The sequence below is a fragment of the Melospiza georgiana genome, chromosome 3 (assembly GCF_028018845.1).
Source record: "Melospiza georgiana isolate bMelGeo1 chromosome 3, bMelGeo1.pri, whole genome shotgun sequence".
Classification (NCBI taxonomy): Eukaryota; Metazoa; Chordata; class Aves; order Passeriformes; family Passerellidae; genus Melospiza; species Melospiza georgiana.
Window position 1 is genome coordinate 2,024,122 of NC_080432.1, and position 15,736 is coordinate 2,039,857.

A 15,736-nucleotide genomic window follows, 5' to 3' on the forward strand; every position below is an offset into this window, starting at 1 on the left:
TGGAGCTGAACTGTGTGAGGGGAGATCAGGGGAAGCTTTGCTCTTTCCAAGTCTTTCTCCAAGAAACAAATTTGTGAGGTTGGAAAACCAACAACGTGCAGAAATGATTAAAGAAATAATCGACCCAAGGAGTCACAGCAGCAAATCTCAAGTGGTGGGAACAGAGCCATCCTCACAGTGACTCCCAAACTTTGGTGCTTTGGCACAATCACCTTCCCTGGGACTCCTTCCTTACCTCTGCACCTCCTTGTTCTTCCACATGGAGGCAGACTGAGCCTTTGGCACGCGTTCAATGGAATTCACCAGCTCTTCCATCAGGAGCCTGAAAAAATCAAACCTAAATTAGCGCTGCCTCCTCTCACACAGGAGAGAACTTTGGCCCAAATCTTTCCAAAATACCACAGAAATTGTAACACTCTGAGGGGTTCTTCCCACAGAGGCCATGACCAGCACTGGCCCTGTTTATCCAAGGAGTGTTTCCAATTCCATCTGCTTGCAACAGAGGAGGATCTGGCCCACTGGGTTATGGGCTATTTGGAAAGTGCAAGATAATTTCTTCATTACTGACTGCTTGTGATAAGTAATGAGACAAAACACACAACAAAACCTCCTCAGCTGCTGCCTGTCTGTTACTTAGGGAAACCAAGCATGCTGTCAGAGTGAGCTCTGCTCATCTGCCAATGCAGATTTGAGACAGGAAAAGGTGTCAAGCCTTAGAAATAGTCACTGCAGATTTCCCTGCCCAAAACTAAACAGCATTTGTGATTGTGTGCAGGCTTTCCCTTGAAGTTTGGAGCACAGGGACAGTATCTGGAATGACTTGGGGTGGGGAGAACCACACCAGTGCACTCTCCCACAAGGCTGTGCTTGTTATCTCCAGCTCTGGAGCAGTAAAACCAGAGGTTTACTACTCCTTCCTATTTACACAATTCCTTTCACCTACAAGGGCCTTCAGTTTCTGTTTGCTTTCACACAATGGGGGAATTACTCTGGCATGGGAAGTTTGCACAGGACCTTCAGTGGACAAAGATTCCTGCCCTAAAGTGCTTACAGAGTAGTCCAGATAGGAGGGCCTAATCTGGCTCCTAATTACTGAATGTAGCAGCCCTGCAGGAGAGAGGAACAGAGCTCAGTTCCAGTTAGGCCTCACCTGCAGCATTTGGTGTTGACCCATCCAATCAACAAGACAATTTTGAAAAAATAAACTGGCAGGTTTGATGACTGTTCTGGTTCTGACTGCGCTGTTGTATCCTTTTCTACCTCAGTCTCCTATTTCTGCCATTTCTCTCAGTGCTTCTCTCTGGAGTTCAGAGCTCACACAGCTCAGCTGTCATTTGAGATGATGTCAGCCTGAACTCCTTTCAGTGGAGGGGAGGAAGGTGTGATTATATGGAATCATAAAATCCTAGAATGGTTTGGGTTGGAAGGGACCTTGAGGATCATTTAGTTCCAACATCTGCCATGGGCAGGGACAGATTCCACTAGACCTGGTTGCTCTAAGTCCTGTCCAGCCTGGTCTTGGACACTTCCAGGGATGGAGCAGCCACAGCTTCTGTGGGGAACAAGTGCAGTTTTCTGATTGGGAAGTCTCCTTTTGGTGAAGGGGAACAGAGAAGAGCAGGAGAGCTCTTTGATCCACGGTTTTTGAAGGTCTGAAGTTGCCTATGTGGCAATTACTGAGGTGTCTCAGCCCACTCAAATTCCACTGTCCCACATCTGTGGCCTGGACTCGACACAAAGCACCTGCTGGAAATGCTGATGCTTCCAGAGGTTGGGAAACATGGAGTTAACACATTTACAGCACTAAGGACTTGGCTGGTGTTCAGCTCCTGCCTGAAAGCCTCTTTGGAACATTAGACACCACTCCTCTCCCACATTGTCCTTTACACCTTCTCCTCAGCAGTGATGAAAGAGGAGCAGAGAATCTGAAGGGGTTTTTTACCTGCCAATTTGAACAGTGGGCTCGGTGGCATAAACTGTTCCAGTGAATCCTGTGTACTCTGTGATGTAGGGCAGGGCCATCATGCAGTGATAGTTGGAGATCAAGATCACATCCACGGTGGAGAGGTCAAGCAGTTCAGTCTGAAAACAAGAGCAGAGATAAGCAACTTGTAACCCTTTCAGGCAGTCTAATAAATGGCAGAAAAACTTCTCCTCTTTTTTTAAACTTTATTGCAGGAATGTAACTGGTTTGTAAAAGCATCCCTCAGCTGTGGCAAAGATTAATGTTGCCTCTAAATTAACAAGAATTATTTTAAAAGCTCCCTAAAATTATTCCATTCTCCAGCCTGGAAAGGAAACCATGTCCTGGGTTTTTCTGTCTTCCAGGTGATGAAATGGCTGCTGTTATGAGACCCATGATTTATTTTTATCAAATAATTGATGTATGCACCTCCTTAGGAAGGGACACCAAAATTTCTGCATCAGTGATTTAGGGTGTCTCATTTTTTTATGCAGTACATCATACTGTACCCCAAGAAAGAGATGAATGAAGACTGTATTTATTAATTTGCTTAAAAATAATCCTCATATTTTCCCAAAGTAAATGTTTGGCATCTTTCTCATTCACATTTTCTACAGCAGGAGATGAAGCCCATTCACAGGATACAACAAAATGGATGGGTGGGCTCAATTAGTTTTGATGTGACAGTTTAGACAAGAGTTCTGAGAGTGAAAGAAGATTTCACACATTGTTAAAAGAATTTTAATTAGAAATATTTACTGGTAATGCTATAACACAAATGGTGTCAAGTCAGAAATTTACAAGATTACTGACCTCTAACTCAGTTATTATAGAGCAGCTAATGGAATTCAACACTCATCAAGCACATATTATCTGATTACAAGGCTTGGTCCAGCAATTTGAATAAAAAAGGCAAGAAAGTAGGTCACTCTGCTTTGCAGAGGGCTGACACAGTGCTCTGGTGACAAGCTGCTTAACTCCTCCTAAGCACTCATGGTTTCAATCCATGATCAGCAATGATCTCTGAGCTGAGAACAGGAGGTGAAACATCACCCTCAGCTCCATGACAGGGAACCCTTTTATCTTCCTGGGCTTCCAGGCAGGAACACATCCCTGGAAGGTATCAAAGCATCTGCTGATGCCTGCTCCTGCCAAAGCTTGGATTGTCCACACCTTGGTTTGCACAGATTTCAGCTGTGTCCAGACTGTACAGGATCAGATTCTGGACTGGTTTGGGTGGGAAATTCCTTAAAGACCAACCTGTTCCACCCAGGTTGGGAACCCTTAAAGACCAACCTGTTCCACCCTTCCACTATTCCAGGGTGCTCCAAGCCTCATCCAGCCTGGCCTTGGACACTCCCAGGGATCCAGGGGCAGCCACAGCTTCTCTGGGCACCCTGTGCCAGGGCCTCACCACCCTTACAACCAACAATTCCTTCCCAAATTCCCCTCTATCCCTGTCCTCTGGCAGTGGGAAGCCATTCCCTGTGTCCTGTCCCTCCATGCCTTGTCCCAAGTCCCTCTCCAGCTCTCCCTTTAGGCTCTGAAGGGGCTCTGAGCTCTCCCTGGATCCTTCTCTTCTCCAGGGGAACACCCCCAGCTCTCAGCCTGGCTCCAGAGCAGAGGGGCTCCAGCCCTGAGCTGAATCCCAGCCCAGGAGAGCCATCAGGGGGATGCACAGCAGCACTTTCCAACCTCAAGCATGCCCCATCTCAGCACCCTAGAAGCATTTATTGATACCATGAAAAGGGTGTCAAAACCAAAACAAAGTGAAATCTTCCCTGGGGCTCGCAGCGATTTCACTAAAGTGCCTTTGAGCTGAAGAGGCTTAAAAATGTTTCTTGCATGTGAAGTGAGAGAGCAGAAAGGTGCCAAGCAAAGAGAGGGCTGCACCCTGCACTCTGCCATGTGTGAGAGTACTCAGCTGCTGAGACAGCCTCATCTCACCTTGTGGCTGCTGGATTAGGCCCAAATCTTGGCTTGCTCTGGCAATGGTGCTCTGGAAGGGATACAGAGATTCTCTGGCTAACTGCTGCTGCAGACAAGTTTCTTCAAAAGAAGTGGCATGGAAGGAGATCAAGTAAAAGCCTCTTTCACACAAGCTCCCTCTCTTATCCTGTGTTGTCAAACAGCTGCAACATTTCCACTCTGTTTGCAGCTGGCCACGACTCCTGAAGCTCCTGCAGACGGGAGCTCAAGGTGTGAGCTGGGTGTCACAGCAGATCTCTTCCCAGGGTTCATGGAGGACATGTGGCATCTGCTGGGAATTTTGGGAAACATCTGAGAGGCCAATTTTAAAGTTCCTGCAATGGTGATGTGCAGTTGGTTGTCATGTTCTGGTTGTAGGATGGGCTGCTGGGAAGCAGCTTCATGCAGTGGTAACAGGAGTAAGATGAAGCAGTGACTCCCTGTCTGTCATATTCAGAGCTACACATGTGGTATTTTCCAGCCCAAAGTAACCAGAAAGTCTGGCTGAAGCATCCTAAACCCCAGCAGATAATAATTCAAAAGAGAATCCAGCACATAAACCCTGTTCTTCCCACATCTGGGCCATAATGGCACTTTCTACAGACACAGATCCTTCCCACATCCCTCAGCTTCACAGGACAGTAACCAAAAGAGGAAGAACCTAGAATTCACAAAACCCCAGAATTATTAGGGTTTTGGGCTGGTCTTTTTTAGTTTGATTGGATTATGACAATTCCAGCTGGGTTGGAATGGTTGTAATCTGTTGGAACCACTTGCCAAAGCCAGTTCCAGAGCTGCCAACTTGTTGGGAAGAATCAAGATGACAAGAGTGATGCCAGAAGTGAGTGCCATGGGATCCACACATGGGAACAATATTGCCAGAACCTCAGCAGGCTGACAGCAACCTTCCAGGAGTGTTTTGGGCTTCCTGCAAGTTTTTTTTTTTTTTGTGTTTTGTGTTTTCTACAAGGTCAGGCAGAAAGGAAAAAAAAAATTCTGCCCCCTGAACACACTGAGGAAAGGGACACTATTCCCATGCTGCTCTCCATTATTTATCCCCACCTCTCTCTGCTCAGCTTTTTATGTCTTTATTTCTCCTACAGCACTCCCCATATCCACTGGGTGATTCCAGGTAACCCAAACATCTTCAATGGTCTTGGTTGCTTTTTCTTAATCCAGAAATTCCAGTAAAAACCAACTTGAGCAGCCACTTGCATGTGGATATGAAGAGCCAGCTCTTCCCTCAAAGAGGCTGTAAAAGTTTTTAACTTTGAAGTGCTGCTGGCAGAAGAGCAGCCAGCAGAATCCAACCTGGCCTAACCACAGCTGGCTCCCCAGGGATGTCCTGCATCTGTGGTTGGAGATAAGCTGCTTTCCTCACCTTCATGCCCTGCCCTCATCTAGATCAGCACATGGATCCTGTCAGTCAGCCCAGCTCAGTCTGGCTGCCTTTAAAAAGCTGCAAAAAGGGACAGTTCAGTCTTCTTCTTGTGTCAGATTATTTGTTTAAGTAGACCTTCCATGTCTCCAAAAGGGTTGTTTCCATCCTTTTTCCAGTGTCATAGAACTTGAAAGCACCTTAACAACACAGAGTTTTAGCAGTGTTATTTACTGAGTATTAATAAATTAGCAGGAACCTGGTAATAATAATTTCACAGGTTTCTCCCATGTGATTGAATGGAGTCAGATTTTTCAGTAAGGGTTTGGACAAACTCACCTCTGGCAAGCAGAACTCAGGCACAGAGTCTACAAACACATGGCCAGAACACTCCTTCAGCTCCTGCAAAAAACCACACCAACAGAGGAGACACAAAAATGCAACACAGTGTTATCCAAGGCAACACATTTTGGATTTTCCAGATACTTTCTTTATCACAGGTAATTTCCAGCCCATTACTCCAGGACATTTATTCCCCTTCCAGACATGATTTGGTGCAGGCAGATCTGCTGAAATTGCTTTCATGGCAGATGAGGCTGCTTGGTACCTGAAGGGATCAAATCCCCCTTGGGAAGGACAGACAGAGCACTCTGGGAGGTAAAGAAAGAGCCCTTGTAATGACCAGGAAGGGAAGTTTGGAGTTGGTTCCAAATAACATCCAACCTCTTCTGTCTTACTAGAACCTAAATACAATTTATAAAACCTATCTCAGAGTATTTGATGGCACAATTTTTGGGGATCTAATTTCCACATGGCACATTTTGTTAAAACTCTAGCCCCTATTTTCTTCCTCTTTTTTAAGGCTGACATCAAAAACTTTTGTCACATGAGAAGCCACATTCTTCAGGGTGGAACAAAAACATTCTCAACTCTACTCATAGCACAACTCACAGGCTCCCTACCACCCACCCTGCCTTCTCTCCTGTCCCACAGCAAGGGGGCTCAGCCAGCTACAGAGTGACAGAATTAAAGATTGAATCCAATTCTTAATAATTACAGTGCACCTGCCAACTAATAACGAATGAGCAATTACATCTAGTGGCAGAAGTCTCCTAACCTCATCTCAAGGGAGTTCAAAATGATTAAAAGTAGATCACAGCACATTTCAATGCCTCTCCAGGACTGAAGTTTTAAAACTGAGTGCTGTAACAGGAATGTCCACTCCACGTGATAAAACACCCCCCTTTGACTCCTTCCCTTGGCTTTTTCCAGCATGGGTCAAAGAATTTACCATTCCAGGCACTTTCAGTGGTCAAGGTGAAGTTAAGAGAGCTGCCTTTGAATTTTTAACATGATTTCCATGGCCATTGTCTGAGTTTGGAGGTTTTTCCTGAGCACACACTGCAGCAGCAGCATCCCAGAAATTTAAATATATTCCAAATAAAACTCGAGTGACAATCTGTCCATTCTTTGGAGCCCAGAGCTCTGACACCAAAGCTGGGGTTCAGGAGACACAAATTCCAGGGAATTCAAACTGAGCAACTCCATTTCTGCCCCTGAGTCTCTGCAGCCCTGCAACTGCCAGTTAGCAAGTGCTCTGAATAGAGCTGTTACTATTTTACCAACAGAAATGCTGCCTGCACAGTTTCTTTTGTCTCCAATGAGAAGAAAAATCGGGTCTTTAATCTATGATCTTCAGCTCCCTTGTCTGGAAAAATCAGATCAATCCATTTTGTCCACCTCAAAGTCCCCTACAAAAGCAACTATTATCACTGTTTGCTTTAATGTTCCCATAGTCAGAGAACAGTCTATTAAGCATTTTCTCCACTGGTACCTATTGCTGCCCACATTTGAAATGTATCTGCCTATTTTACTAACATCTGACATATTTTTTGTGCTCATTGTTCCCTTATGGCAGATCAAGCTGCCCGCTGCAGTGCCAAGTTTTGGTTGAAGCCTCAGATAAATTCTGCCTCCAAAACTGATGCAATGAAAAGAAGGGGGGGAAAAAAGAGCAATTCTGTGTCTCTCATGTTGCTGAGGAAGTTCTGTGTCTTAGAATCAGGAGGCTGGAGATAATATCCTCCCTGCTATGTCCAGCAGCAGAACACATGTTGATTTCAGAGGCCAAAGCCATGCTTTTCCTCTCTGAGAGACCTCCCATAGGCAAACCATTGCCTTTCCCATAGTTCTGCCTGAAAAAAGTATGAAACCAACCTCATTTATAGGCATGCTCTGAAGCCTCAGTGTCAGAAAAGTGAGACTGTGGAATAAAAGGCACTCTAAGAAGGCGAAGCACTATTATTTATGGAGCTTCATGAAATACAAAAATATTCACACTGACGACTTCTGCATTTTAAGCAGATTTTTTTATAATCTAGGCTACCTCTGAAGCCTGAGAGTTGCCATTAGCATTTTGTTTCAAAACGTTCTCTGCTCTGCAAGGACATCCTGGCTGCTGGAGGTACACAGAGAAACCTTTGGGATGAGTCAGCTCCTGCAGCACCAGCTCTCAACCTGTCAGGTGGCTTTCTGCATGGCAAGAAAATTCCAAGCATCACTCCTGTACCTTGTCCAGAAACATGCTTCCATCTTTCAAAACCCAGCCAGGAAGTTTGGACAGCCTGGGGCTGTGGAAAGAAATAAAGAAAAATTATTTCAATATGAACTGAATTATTATCAGTGGCTAAGCACAGTCCTTCTACTTGGTGTCATACAGGCAGAGAACACCATTCCTGTCTCAGGGAAGTAACAGGCCCAATAAAACAGACAGACAGTTTCACTGTGGTTAAGTGTTCACCAAAATGACTTTTACAAATCATGATTATGACACTTATAAGTAAAAATAAATCAGAGGACAAGGCACACAGGGAGTTTTTAGTCATTTATGGTGAGGATTTTTAAAAGGCTCAGTGCTGCTGAGTTCCCTGTGGTGAAAGTGGAAGAATAAACACAAGTTAGGGCAGCAACAAACTCTGTGCTCGAAACAACACAAAAGCACCATAAAACTGTTCTGGGACAGAGGACAACAGACAAATATTCCCATCAGCAGTGGCAGGGAAAGACTGATGCTCTGGACTGAGTCATTTATAGACACAGGTTGGGATTTTATATCCACATAAACCATGGTTTTGTGCCTGGGTGCCACCCTGAAGACCCACACCAACAGCTGCACAGGACACAGGGGCAAGGAGGCTTTGCTGAGCCCCTTTTTTCATTGTTTCAAATGCTAACAAAGGAATTTAAAGGTAGACATTGTAATTCTGAGTTTACAGCAGTAATGGCTGCAGCATTTCTTGCTACCATAACTGAGAGACTTATTTCTATTTCACAGTGACATCTGATTTTTGTATGAGCCTACAACTTAGCTCTAAACACACTCTCTGCCCAGATTGAAGTTCATTTACACGAATAAAAACAACTCTTGAGTAAACAAGAGAATTGAACCCACCTGAAACCAAACCCTGCAGCAACTTCAGATTGGGACACAGAACCCGGTTGCAATGCACTTTGCAAGTGCTGTGCACTAAGCTCTGCAGACAGGCATGTTTATATCCTGAAAGCACTTTCAAATTCAACATCTTGAAAATAGGAAGTGATTCAAGGGCTCGAAGGAATGCTGTGTTCAGACTAACAGCAATATAAAAGAACAAATTCTGACACCCCAGTAAGTCACAAGGAAGGCAAAAGGGGAAATCCATGAGTCAAGGAATGAAGACAGAAGGTAAGAGGTGAGAGCAGAAGGATCTGTCATGGAGGAGCTGTGCCAGAAGGGCAATTCCCTTCTGAGGATAAAGAGCAAGGCTGAAGAAGTCTGATGGCAGAAAAGATGGAGTGACTAAATGTGCTGCCCAGTGGATTGTTCAAAAGCACAACTGAGGAGCAGTAATTTGGAGACTGGGGGGACTGAGTACAATTGGTGCAGTGAGTCTAAAAGAGTTATGGAAAAAGCAAGAACAAACCACTCTGATATGCAACAATTCTGTGGAAGGGCCACCTGGAGGGCTGCAGTCCAATGTCCCAACACCAGCACAAGGTCAGGTCAGGGCCTTGTGCCTTGCAAATCCCTGGGTCCATCTGTGGTTTCAGCAGCACGAGGCAGAGCAGAATAAACTTCACTTTTTTGTCCTACTCCCCATAATTTAACCTAGCAAAAGTTTTGCTTTATTCATGATGGAAGAGCACTAAACTTGTACCAAACTGGGGAGTGAAGAGTCAGGGGAGGCAAAATGAGCAGGTGTGTCTTGTGTGTGGCTGAAAGCAGAACAAGCAACACAGGACAGAAAGGACTCTTTACCTTGGAGCCAAGAAGCAACACAGCTCCTCCTGCCATCGTTGTGACATTGTAATAGAGTGATTGATTAATCCAAACTAGCTGGAACTGTCCCATAAATAATGTCAGCAAGTGTGTCATGGCTAGACAGGGAAGGTTAAGAGCTTCCCACGTGTTCATTTCACCGTTTTGCATTTGACTTTGGTGCAGGGGAGAAAACTCCAGTTGACAAACCTCCTTTGAAGTACAGGAGCACAAAGAGCTGGGCAGCTGCAGGTGCTCAGCACGTGCTCCATGGGCTGGTGAGAACAGGGAATGCCATTTCCAGGGCAAGGGGGAATTAAATGCCTTTGCTCTGGCATTTCTTTGAGGAGCAAAGAACTCTGAAAAATGCCCAGTCCTTTTAATGCCACAAACACTGCAGCACTTTCCTCTCTTATAGATTAGAGCACAGGCTCTCAAAATATTTGCTCAAGGAGGGTCCCATGCCAGGTAGGACACAGGAGTGAGCTGTGTAGCAAAGATCCTCTGTAATATCACACATTTGAGCAGATCACATAGTGAGATTTGCAGAATCCAAGGGGTTCATGGATCCTGCTGGAATCTCTGGCTAAAGACAGCAGACAGAAGCATGGCTGCTCTCAGGTTAAGGTCTCACTCATCCATCTCCAATCAGCACATCTGGTTCTGAGAGGATGCAGCTGGACAGGACACCAGATCTGTGTTCAAACCCCTCAGTCCTTCCTGTCACCATACCTGCATCTGATGACAATGTCAGCTCTCTGTCCCCCATGTTATGTTGGTAACACACATTTGAATTTCTGAGGCGTTTGGACATCATGGTAATGGACTCCTAATCTCAAATGGTACAACTATGAGTACTACAGAGATAAGGACTTTGCAGGGGCAGCCACATTCCTCCTCACATTTCTGACTTATTTCCACAGCTCTCTGCAGGACACCTGGTTTGCAGAGGAGATCAATTACCTGCCCAAGTCCATGTGCTCAGGCCAATCCTTGCTCTGAGGGGTGTTCAGTCACCTCACCGACAAGATTGATTGGATTTAAATCCAAATGTTTGCTCTGATTCCACTGGGCCATCAGGGGTCAAACCTGACATCCTCTCTTATTGAGTTTGAGTCATTTTAGTGCCGACATTCTGGAGGGGCTTGGGGAATTCCAGGTTGTGACCTGCAATTTGGCTGTTCATTCCCAGGGTCTGCTATCAGCACACAAAGCTGCCACATCCCAGGGGAAAGCTGATTCCTGCTGCTCTAAAGAACCTCTTAAGCCTTTGTTCAATCACCTCATTTTGCTACTTCCTCTCTCAATTTCCTTTTTTTTTTTTTGGGGGGGGGGGTGGGAGAAAGCAAATGCAAGGCAATTCTGTTTGTACCTGGATTTCCCAAATTTTCAAAATTTATTACTGCACCAGTTGGTGCAGTCAGCAGCTACACCATGGAATGGGACAAAAATTGGCTTTCACACTGATCCCTCTGAGGGCATCTGTTGCCTCTCTACAGCAGATCCTGAACTCCAGGTTCTTGCAGAACAATGCCCACACTGTCTATTCCTTTCCTCTGCTTTCCAAAAAATAACAAATCATAGGAAGTGCTGGACAAAGTGCTTGAACCTCACTAGGTGACTTAGGAAACTCCCTTTTCCAATTGTATTTTCCCCCTCTCAGTCAAGCCTTCCCCGAACCCAGAATGTTCCTCACTTATTTCCTTGTGGATCAAAGTTACCAAATGGCTTTTGAGAAAACTCCTACTCCTCCCCATCACTGAGAGTGACTCATTCCCACCTTTCCAACTGCTAATTTTTGTCATTTATTCCATTTACACAAAACATGCCAACCTAACTTACTACCCAAATAAGTCTAAAAACCTGGGGAAACACAACTTTGCAGCAGGGCATAGAAAGGAGATCTCAGGATTCTGTTCTAGACTCTTATTTTTCTTTCTCTGCTGTTCCAATCCCATGCCCAGCTGCACTACCCTTTTATTTATTTAACTTTAAAAAGGGAACAATTATGCCATGCAGGCAACTAACAAGGGCTGCTAAGTGCTATTTTTCTTTGCATTAGTCTGTGCTCTGAAGAACAGCCTGAGAAGGTGGTGGTTAAACAGGACTTGCTGGGCTCCATCTCAGCTCCCCATTTATCTCATCTTGCATGAAGAAGCCAGAAAGATGACAGATATGTGACCTCACTTGTGCTGAGCAGTTGCAGCAATACTTTACTGAAGCTTAGAATAAATTATCCAGAAAAACCAATCAATAAATCCATAAAATGTCTTCCGTCCACTGAGCCAAAGGACGTTATTTTGATAAAGAGAATTTTTAAGTGAACAAAGTCTATTTATGATATCAGATGATGCTGTTCATTTGTACCCATCCCCTCCCTCCTTCCAATACACCATTTCAGGCATAGCACCCCAACAGCAACCCAAGAAGTGCTGACAGGCCACAGAACTCACCTCTGGACCAGAGGCAGGGGGAGGAAGTTGAGGGTGGACGTCATATCCAGCCCACAGTCCAGCATGATGGTGGTGGATTTGAACTTGAGCACGTTGCATGGCAAGGTGGGATGTCCTGACAGGCAGTACTGGAAGAAGAATGAGGAGGAGTCACTCAGAACCATTCAGAACATGACCCTTTCCTGCGTGCTGGGCACTGGTGAAGCCACTCCTTGAATCCTGTGTCAGCTCTGGGCCCCTCACTGCAAGGACATTAAGGGGCTGGAGGGTGATCAGGGAAGGGAACGGAGCTGGGGAAGGGGCTGGAGCACCAGGAGGGGCTGAGGGAGCTGGAAAGGGGCTCAGCCTGGAGAAAAGGAGGCTCAGGGGGGACCTTGTGGCTCTGCACAACTCCCTGACAGGAGGGGACAGCCAGGGGCGTCAGGATTGCTCCCAGGGAACAGGGACAGGAGGAGAGGGAACAGCCTCAAATTGTGCCAGGGCAGGTTCAGGTTGGACATCAGGAGGAATTTCTTCATGGAAAGGGGGGACAGGCAGTGGGAGGGGCTGCCCAGAGAGGTTTGGAGTCCCCATCCCTGGAGGTGTCCAAGGAATGACTGGAGGTGCACTCAGTGACAAGGTGGGGTCAGTCACAGCTTGGACTCGATCGTGGAGGTCTTTTCCCCCCCTTGTTTTTAAACACAGTTCCTTACACACCAAAATAAAACATGATTTCCCATCAATCTGTGTCCCTCAGCTCTGTGTGTTCACTGAGATTTCCCCATGTCAGGGTATTAAGGAGCAGATTTTCTTCAGAGTTTTTCTCATCCCAAGGGTTGAGTGCAAAAGCTTTTTCTCTGGTTTAGGACACATGCAGAATTTTTTTTTTTCTTGCAATCACCTATTTTCCCCCAAAACCCAGGAAATCAACTTCTTTCAAACTCAGCCCTCCTGGCCAAACTAGAAAATTTGAAAACGACTCGAGGTGCACAGGGAGGCAGAGAAGCCCTGCAGGAACAGATTTTTATTTCGGTAAGAAACCTGCCCCAACACCCCCTGCACAGGGGCAGCAGCTGTGGGGCAAATTCTCACCCGCTCTTTGTCTCGCTAAACACAAACAGGAAGCGGGAGGGACTGCGCAGCCCCACCTGAATGGAAGCGTTTGTGTATCCAAATCCCAAAGGCTTTGCAGGCTTAATGAGGCGGCGAGCAGGTGATGCAGGGGGCACCTGAGCATCACTGAGATGCAGCCACCTCCTGTCCGCGGTGACAAACATTTCAGCAGGCGCGGGAGCTTCGAGGGACAGCACAACGCAAAGGTCGGGTTTAAAACGTGGGATTAGAGACAAAGGTCCGAGCAGAGCGCGGCCACCTCTGCGGGAAGGGAATTTTGCATCCCCGCTCTCCCCAGTGTGGGACCTGGCAGCGCAGCCACGCTCAGGTGCTCAAATTGGAGCTTTTAAATTCCAGTTTTTGTCAATGGAGATGAAAAACCTCACTTGTTTGGCCGTGCCCTGCACTAAAAACAAACTCGGTCTTTTTCTAAGTCATTTATCCCTTAAGCTTGTGTTCTATACTTCCCTCTACCAAGTGGAAAAAAAGGGAGATGAATAATTTCATTTTCTACCTCTGCTCACAATAATGTTAACACAGGACTGCAACTGTCTGGATTAACGGCCCTCAAGAAATCTATTTACATACATTCCTCAAAAACCTGCTTTAAACTGTATTTAAATAGTAAACCCGACTAAGCCTCAAATATTAAATTTAAAATATCACAGAGAGTTTTGTTTTAAATTCACAAAGCCTTAATTATTAAGGGGTTACAGCACATTTTGTCTTTCTTTTAGTAAAGTTTAAAAAAATATGTGAAGCCAAGCTGGTGAAGGAGTGAGGAATTCACTTGGTTTATTCACAAAGGTAACACTCTCACGTGAAATTAAGTTCTCACCAGACCAGAACTTTGAAAAATGAAGCTGTAAATTGAAGTAAATAGAAAGAAATGAAGGGAAAAATAAGTTCTATTTTTGTGGCTTTAAAACTACTGGTAATTAAAAAAGGCAATGAAATATCACCACTTTTATCAGTAAAATATTTTCTTGCCTTTTTCTGTAATCATGAGTGGTATCACACCCCTGACATCTATGACCTAACTGGAAAATCTTCCTTTTTTCCTTCTTTAAAAGCAGCTAAAATCATCTCTCTCTGTGGCTGTCATGTTGAGGTAAATGGATTCCTGGGAGTCAATGGATTCTTTCTACTGGATTCAAACAAAGTGACAGAAAAATAAAAAAGAACAATTTGTATTTTCTATCCAGCTGTTGGCACAGGTGACATTGCTGGGCCTGCACCTCTGTTAGAATTTTGGGTTAGGAAGGCAGGAATAGAAGTGTTTGCACCATGTGTGTCCCTACACTTTATAAATGTGATCATTTCCACACAGTTTATTCTTGTTACTGTTTAAAACAGATCCAGAGCTTTCACTCATGTTCCTGGCTGGACTAAAATGAAGTTTTTTATTCCAAGATTTGCTTGCTTCCAGCTTGATTCCTTTATGGCTAAAGGCTGGTGCAGCCAACACACAAAGGTGCCTCATCTCCTAACTCCAAAAGTCACATAAAAAATAACACAAAACACACAAAAGGGATAAATATGCTCAGCCCACAGCTCTCCTGGCAGGATTTGCAAAGTGGATGGAAGTTTGGCAGTGGGGCACAAGCTGAGGGGTTCATTCCAGGTGCTCAGGGTCTGGGAGAGGCAGGTTCCCCACATTCCATGGAGGGCAGGGAGATGGTGGCTCAGACTTGCAGCTCCAAACCACTCAGAGTTGAGCAGGTTAAAGGCAGAGCTTGGAATTCCAAGGGAAGCCAACAAATCCTGCAGTGCATTCCTCCAGTATTAGTATCACATGCCAGCTTAAAGTCTGGGGGGAAGTGAGCACTGAGGCTTGCCTGAGTCCAAGCACATCTGAGTTTGTGGGAGTCTGAGGTTTTCACTGGGTTCTGAAGCAGACCTGGAGTCAGAATTTCAGAGTGGTTTGGGTTGGAAGGGACCTTGAAGCTCATCTTACCCCAACCCCTCTGCCATGGACAGGGAACATTCCATTAGGCCCTCACCTCAACCCTGTTCTTCCAAATTCAACCCAAATCTGTGAGAAAAGAGAATAAAAAGCATCTGGCCCCTCTCCTTACAACCCCAAATTCAGACACATCTCCAGAGAAATATAAGGTGAAGAATCTCATAATTCTTAGTACCTGAATTTAAAAACAGGACAGTTTGTATTTCCCTTCTCTCTGTCCCTAACTCTAAACATTAAAAGAGCTCTGCATTTCCACTGGGGTCTTTAAATAAAGATTTTCCAGTTTGCTTTTCCCCACTGAATTCTATCAGCCTCTAAAATCACACCCAGAAGTATTTGACTTAGCAGTGTTTGTCCCACTGGAAATATTCATCCCTGCACAGATCCTTATCACAAAGGTAAGATTAAACAGGATCAAGCTCCTTGACCACCTGCCTCTTAATTGTACACACTTCCATAAAGAGTATTTTTCTAAGTGTTAAAACTGCACAATTATTTCTATGAAGCTTTGTTATAACGCACTGCTCAGTCTCAAAACCAAGAGACAATCTTAAATTGAATAATGGTGTCACTTCAGATTAAATAAATCAAATATTATGCTCAGGTGTGTTGAAAACTG

General features: G+C 45.1%; 1 protein-coding gene across 2 annotated transcripts in view; it reads right to left on the reverse strand.

The window, feature by feature from the left end:
• The window catches only part of INTS9 (integrator complex subunit 9), a 61,540-nt gene that overhangs the window by 44,970 nt on the left and 834 nt on the right, over positions 1-15,736 (reverse strand). Inside the window, exons 1-6 of one of the 2 annotated variants that reach the window (XM_058020171.1) lie at positions 13,131-13,214; positions 12,060-12,187; positions 7,879-7,939; positions 5,649-5,711; positions 1,943-2,082; positions 236-322 (exon numbers count right to left, since the gene is read on the reverse strand). In XM_058020171.1, coding sequence (XP_057876154.1) covers positions 236-322; positions 1,943-2,082; positions 5,649-5,711; positions 7,879-7,939; positions 12,060-12,124 — 416 coding nt within the window. In that variant the 5' untranslated portion in view covers positions 12,125-12,187; positions 13,131-13,214. Of the gene's footprint in view, positions 1-235; positions 323-1,942; positions 2,083-5,648; positions 5,712-7,878; positions 7,940-12,059; positions 12,188-13,130; positions 13,215-15,736 lie in introns of those variants that run through there. The other variant, XM_058020170.1, reaches the window with a different exon arrangement.